The 7,427-nt window shown below is 35.7% G+C and overlaps 1 protein-coding gene across 1 annotated transcript in view; it reads left to right on the top strand.

Moving 5' to 3' along the window:
* Positions 1 to 5,611, top strand: part of NAA30 (N(alpha)-acetyltransferase 30, NatC catalytic subunit) — a 25,512-nt gene extending 19,901 nt beyond the window's left edge. Inside the window, exon 5 of the mRNA XM_006894327.1 lies at positions 4,603 to 5,611. Coding sequence (XP_006894389.1) covers positions 4,603 to 4,740 — 138 coding nt within the window. The 3' untranslated portion in view covers positions 4,741 to 5,611. The remainder of the gene's footprint in view (positions 1 to 4,602) is intronic.
* The last annotated feature ends 1,816 nt before the right edge of the window (positions 5,612 to 7,427 follow it).

The following is a 7,427-nucleotide window of genomic DNA, read 5'->3' as shown; positions in this document are numbered from 1 at the left end:
AGGAGGGGAAGACCCTCTATGAGATGGATTGATTCGGTGACTGGGGTAATCGGGATGGGTGTGTCAGAGGCGGTGCGGTTGGCGCAGGATAGAGCCAGGGTTTAGAGCTGTTGTGCATAGGGTCGCTATGAGTCGGAAACGACTCGAGGGCACATAAGAACAACAACAATCTTCTTTTGATACCTCCTGGATCATTTAACATTCTGCCTAAAGCATCCTTGATCGTAGCAACTCGAGGTTTGAATTTGTTCTTCATTTCCTTGAGCTTAAGAAATGCTGAACGAGTTTCGGCCCTTTTGATTTTCCGACTCTAGCTCCTCGCACATTTCATTGTAATATTTTGCTTTGTCATTCCGTGCTGCCTTTTTAAATCTTCTGTTCAGCTTTTTAGTGTCTTGGATTCTTTCTTGTTCTTTGGCTTCTCTACGTTCCAGTGCAATCTTTAGAGTTTCTTCTGACATCCATTTTGGTCTTTTCTTCCTCTATGTCCGACACATAGTCTTTGATAAATATTAGCTGTTTTAAATTTATCTTGTTTATCTGTGAAATTAGTCCCTGGTTTTTAGTTATTGAAGCTTTAGTGAGTCCTATATTAATAGCTTACAGTTCATTTTAGTTGTAATTATTTGTAGTTATGTGCTGACCTAATAAAAGAATTCCAGAAATTACTAAGATTACTGTTCAAACTAAAGTTTCATTGACCAGTACTTGTATTCCAGATTGGAGAATGGCATTTATTACTTAAAGTTTAGATGTAAGTAGAGGCCATATCTTAAAGTTTTTTTAGGTTTTTATTTAGATTATCGATTGAGATCTAAAGGGAGTCAGTAAATAAGCAGAGAATTTACACAAATGATCATTTTAGTTTTGTGTAGATAAAGGGAGATAAGTTAGGATGACCTTGAAATTACAAAGGTGATGGCAGTTTAGAGTAAGTGGTATTAATGGGATACAAAGAAGGTCCACTTTGAGCGCAATTTATAATACAGGATTAGCATTACTTAGTCCTTGATGTGTATAGTGAGGTGGGGAGTAGAGCAGCTCAGAGTTTCGGGTTTGAGCCCTTAATGAGAGATGGAATAGGAGCAGAGCATGAGCTCACTTTTGGAAATTGTTTATATCTGTTGTTTGAATTACTAGATTTTTTTTTTTTTTTTTTTTAAATACAGTCTATGAGATGGAACAGGAGACAATTTTATTCTTCACTGGACCTTTGTTTAATTGTTCTTTTTCATCCATTCCATATTCTCAACATTTAATGGTTATGATAATTTTCGGTAAATTGAGAATGAATAAAACTAGTAAGCCTATGGATAGAAAAAATAGGAAAAGGAAGCAAAAGGGCATTTTTGCAGAGAGGTAGAAATAAAATCACTCTTTCAAAGTATTCTTCATGGTCAAGACCACTGATCCACTAATAATTAAAGATAATGATAGAAGTAAATATTGTGTTAACTTTTGATGTTTATAACTTATTTCTTCTCTTTCATTGCCATTGAACTGGAATCAACTCATATCTGATTCACTCTCAGGTTTTCTGACTGAGCTTATAATTCTCATGAAATTGCCCATCTTTCTCCTGTGGATTCGAAATGTCTCAGTGCCACCGTTGGATTAGCAGCACACTACCCATTAGGCCACCAGACATTCCTGTTCACTTGTTGCTGCTGTTGTTATGTGCTGTCGAGTTGCCTGCCACCCATAGTGGCCCTGTGTACAGCAGCTCTAAAGCCTGCCCTGTCCTGAGCCAGTCTCACTAATTCCAGTACACCCAGCCCCATCGCCAAGACAGACTTATTTGTTTTCTTGGCGCTCCATGGTATGTTCAAGACTTCTCTCCAGCACCACGATGAGAAGGCATTGATTGTTCTCTCATCCTTAGTCATTCATTGTCCAGCTCTCTGATGCATAGCAAGTAATGGCAAAGACCATGGCCTGGATTAGGCACACCTTGGTCTTTAGACTAACATTGTTGCTTTTCGGTACTCTGGAGAGATCCCTGACAGCAGATTTTCCCAATGGAGTTTGTCTTTTGACTTTCTGACTGCTGGTGCCAAGACTGTTAGTGGTTCTCAAAATATGGTTACAAGCAGCAGCTTCAGCGTTACTTGAGAATTTGTTAAAAAATGCAAATTTTTGGATTTCCTCCTAAACCTACCCATAATCAGAGTGGGTGAGGTTCAGCAATCTTTTTTTCATTTTTGGTAATGGTTCTACATGTACCATTTAGTAACACTAACATTCTTTAAGGATGTTGAGCAAATTTTCTCACATTCCTTTTCTATGTTGGTCTTTAACAGAAACTCACTGCTTCCTAAATTTCCTGTCTAATCTTTCTAGCGGCATTTGTCAGTTTGGTTGCATTTAAATAATTCTTAAAAGAGCATAATACTCAGTGCATACTATTTTTTTACTAGTTAGTTGGTGTAGTAAAAGTTATCTGGTTCAAATTCTCCAGTTGCTCTGTGGGAGAAGAATGACAGTCTCTGTGTGATTTACTAGCTCTAAAAACCAACTGGAAGGTCAGCTATGAATCGATTCAGACTGGACGGTACATAAACAATTGTTAGGGTTAACTATTGTTTTAAGAAGACTTCACGGAAATGAAAAAACAGTGCATACAAACTTAATAAGTAAGCCAATATAAAATAAAAATTTAATTTAAAAAAAATGCCTTCACAGTATATAGTTGGTTTAAGGTTTAAAATGTTATGTCAGAACAATAGTTTCAGTGGTTCATTCACTTCCATAGTTTTAGAAATTCGGTTTTGCATTTCCCTCCTTTTGATCAGATTCTTCTCTGGACTCTTTGATCAAAAACCATTTAGTAATGGTAATCAGGCACCATCCATTTCTTCTGATGTCCTGGCAAAGGAGGTGGTGATTAATGGAAGCATTTAGCCACACATTCCATATCTTCCTCCTAGTCCTGCTTTGTCCTCTGTTGCTGCAGGTGACTAAGTTTTGGGCCTTGAACAGCCACTTGTAAGCTTTTTAGACCTAAGCACTATGCTTTGAAGTAGGAGGTAGAACAGTAGCACTGAATATGTTACCAAGCCAGTGTGCTAGGATGTTTCATGAATTCAGGACCCTAAATAAAGCCTCCAAATCAAGGAAACATGTCTCATGAAGGAGTTTGGTTGTGCAAAAGAAGCTCCAACACCTACTGGTTTGTTTGGTTTTTGTCATTGTTAATAAATGTTATTCATTATATAGCTTTTGCCAATTTGCTTTAAGTGAGATCATAAAATACCCTGTTGGTGATTGACTTTTTTCTTTCACTCAGCATGCCAGCAACCTATTTTAGGTGCACTCTTAAAATTTAAGCACTTCTGGTTTAGGACAAGGTTCAGAATAGTTTTTGGTGAAAGGCAGATAGATAGTAAATATTATGTACTTTATTATTATAGGTCTCTAACAACTACTTGTCTTCCCTCTGTGTGGATAAAGCAGCCATGGGTGTGGCAACATTCCAGTATAACTGCAGAAATAGGCAGTATTTGGCTAGACTTTTAAAGTTTGCAGCCTTCTGGTCTAGATTGCAGACAAGTGGTGTAGTTGTCTTTAGAACACATGATGATCAAGAGGCACTGGAGATCAAACATGGTACTTTTTTCTTTTTAATTTTGTATTGCTTTGCTTACAAAGTTCATACACATTCTGTTTCATACTATTCTTCATTCACACTCTGTGTTTCATACAAGAATTCCCATGCATTATGTTTTATAAAGCTAATGACTGTTGTATCTTGCCCATCTTTTCAGTTCCTTCTCATCTATCTGCTTTACCCGCTCCCTCTACCCACCAAACTGCACAACCCTGTTGTTTTGCTGCTTCCCATCCTCACCTCTCTGCCCCCACCCCTTCCCCAATTGGGGCTGCATACACTTTTTACTATATAGTTACCCTTCTATTTTTACAGTGTTGATCTTGGGCTGTATTTGACCTTATGAGACGGAGTTCACTCAGTATAATGTTCTCTAGTCTTTACCAAATTATGTACTATTTTTCGAAATCATTGCTCCTTGTGCTGCATAGTATTCCATTGTGTGACTGTACCACAATTTCTCAATCCATTCAGTTGTGGTTGGACATTTGGACTCTTTCCATGTTCTTGGGATGGTGAATAATGCTGCTATGAACATTGGTGTACAGATCTCCATTTGTGTCTCAGTTCTGACTTCCTGGGGGCATATTCCTAGTGGTAGAATAAGTTTAGTGTTAAACTTCTCTTTATCTTGTCACTCTTTTTCCCCTCCAAGGAAATCATTAATTTCTATATAAAAACAATGTATTGTTATTTCTAAAAATCAGTAAAACAGTCTCATTCTCTTCTTGTACAAGTAACTGCTGTTAAAATTTTGTTTTTTATCATTATATCATTATTAATGTTTTCACCATCAGTTTTTACCATGATATCATTATTAATATTTTGTTTTGTCTTTTAGCTTTATATCATTACTAACATTTTCACTATCAGTGTTGAAACAATATGCTGTGTCTTAAAGTATTTGACTGTAGTTTGGTTTTTTACAGTTTATAAAATGGTAACATTTTCAAATATGTAAAATTATAACTTTATTTTCTCTCATTTCTTTGAAGGTCGTTTTGGAAACAGAAATAACAAATAAATCAGCTTTGAAACTTTATGAAAATCTTGGTTTTGTTCGAGATAAGAGGCTGTTCAGATACTATTTAAATGGAGTTGATGCACTGCGACTTAAACTGTGGCTGCGCTGAGAAACTGACATCGAGGAACAACTGTCCAACCACACAGTGTCGGCCTTTGCATGCAATGCAATTTGTACAAAATTGCTTTGCAGGTGGATTTAGTGATTTCCATGCAGCTCTTACCTGTCAGTGTCTAATTGAGTGTCGCACAATATTTGTTGCACTTTTGGCATGGCGCATTTGTTCGAATTAAAAGAGATTGTTTCAAACTTCCAGAGTTCTTTTGGTACCAACAAGATGTGCCAGTTGATAGCCAAGATTTGTTTGTTTCTTTGCAAAATCTGCTGACAATGTTATTTACACAGTGATGATCACAAAACCAGTTAAGTGGAACATGACTTTTGTTCCTGAAAGAAGCCAATGTAGAGTGTTAAGAAAAAAAACAAAACAACTTACATATACTGCTATTTCACATGAAACCTGCCATACTTTTTGGAAAGTAGAGGGGGGAAACTTCAATTTAGGTTTTATTTTTTTTAATATTAAATTTTCCATCTTGCATATTGGTACCTCAGTGATTAGTGAATGGGGGGGAAATTATTGTAAGATGGGGTGTGTCTTACAATGAGTAAAGATGATTAAATTGCGTTTACCAGTGCCTGTGTAGATAAGAATATTTCTCCTCATCTCTAGTTTTTGAATGCATGCTATTTTTTCCTTTCCTTTAAGGCCTTTGCAAGCAAACTTCTGTTTTTATTTGAATTCTAAATTTGGTAATAAATTATTTCAGATTTTTATAATTTGGATACTTTTTCAGGTCAGAGACAGTGATATACTTTAGAAGTCTCTTCCTTTCTTTACTGTCAGAAGTTGAATTAATTTGGTCATTCTTCAAGGAATGGCTCAAAGGCATTGAGAAAATTGATGGAGCCAGGAGTTGCTGGGTTTTGGATGCACTTTTGTTGGAGAGGGAAATCTTTGGAAAAGAATAGAAAATTAATGTAAATTGGTATGATTTTACTTAATTAAAATTATTGCTAAGCTGTGAAGAACAGCTTTTAAAAAGCAGTTAGAATTTTAATTCCCCACTTAATTTGGATTCCAATTGCCTTTTTATTTTTTAAATGCTTCACTTTGGCTCTTGGTCTTCGAAATCAATTTCAAGGTATATTATATCCATCTTTAGCTGCTTTTATTTTCTTTCCACATACACATATAAAATTCTTGGGGAATATTGCCTTTCCCCCAGAAAAACAAAAGGGAGAAAGAGAAATCTTTTGAAATGAGTTCTATGAGTTTTCTTTACAACCATTGCAACAACTGCTCATTAGTTACATTGTGTTTTAGTCAACTCATCAATCAGTGCAATGTAACATTTTAAAGTTAATTGCTTTCAGTTTAGTCAGTAAATTTGTGATGGATTATTTATTTAACTGGAAAGCCTATGTATCCATAAAAAAAGATTCATTCTCTGTGAAAGATGTTTTTGGGAATCTACGTTGTTGCCGTTTTGAAATTTGGATATGCCTTACTTCTAGGATTTGGTTTGAATTTTGTTTTATTTTATGGCTATAAGTACTGTATTTTTTTAAAAACCCTACCTCCATTAACAGTTGGTAAAGGCCCCCTTTCAGGAAAGTTTGTTGTTTTGTTTTATCTGTTTGTTTTTAAGAGAAAGCTGCTCCTTGCTCAGTGTAGTATCCTGAAAGTGAACATGGTCACACATTTTTGAAACAAAAAAATAGAGAAAAAAAATTTAAAAATAAAGGACTTGAAATTGATCCCACCAGCAGGGAACTTTTAAGAAATTTTCTTATTTCCATTTTGTATTGCTCTTGAATGTTTAATGAGCCAATACTGGATTACATTAAAGTTAGACAACTACACAGTACTCTGGCTTTTTAGCTGAGCATTTTGACTATCTTTTTAGTCAAACTTTGAGCCCCAGCTTTTAGAAGAATTCAAGTTCTGTTATGCTTCTGTTATTTTAAAGATGAGAACAGAACTAAAATAGTCTACTTAATGTCATCAAATTTTATTTCACCAATTTATACTCAGAGGTAATGATTGTTGGGGAGCATATGTGCCCTTGAGTCACAGTGGGCACGATTCATTTCAAACATGTTTCTGACAGGCTATCAGTAAAACCATCACTACTGACTTTCCTTCTAAAGTTGACCAGGTATTATTGAATTGACTGACCTGAGGTACTGGGCATTTGGCAGATATGACTAACTGACTATGATGGCAGCAAAGAACAGTAACAATATGTGACTTAAAAAGTCAAATGATTGCCATATTGTTCAGCTGGTGTTAAAATAAATATCAATGTGCACCTTGTATTTTTAAGTGAGTATGCAAAAACTGTTCATCTACGTTGACTAAAAGTTTAACCTCTAGCGTGTTAATTTGGCACCATAATTAAGTCTATTCCAGTTGTGAAAGCATCTAATAACTTTATTTTTATCTTGGCCTTTCATTTTTTCCCCCTTAATAGCCTTAAAACAATTGCATTTATAATTGGTAGAGTGAGTTCACTTGGCTAAAGCTGAGCAAAATTGGTGCAACTTTCTTTTAATGGGGTGCTGCCTCTTTAAGACTAACTGTAATATCCACTGACACTGGTTTGGCAGTTGTTGCTGCTGAACATTTTTTATACAGGCTACCATGAAGCTATCTATATATGTTAGTACTGAAGAAGCTAACGGGTAATACTACCATATTCGGTGTGTGGGCGGATTACAATTTCCCTTACA

The sequence above is a fragment of the Elephantulus edwardii genome, unplaced genomic scaffold, assembly GCF_000299155.1.
Source record: "Elephantulus edwardii isolate Elephantulus edwardi_28Jun2011 unplaced genomic scaffold, EleEdw1.0 scaffold00140, whole genome shotgun sequence".
Classification (NCBI taxonomy): Eukaryota; Metazoa; Chordata; class Mammalia; order Macroscelidea; family Macroscelididae; genus Elephantulus; species Elephantulus edwardii.
The sequence above is the reverse complement of the archived record's forward strand: the minus strand, read 5'-3'. Positions and strand labels throughout refer to the sequence as shown.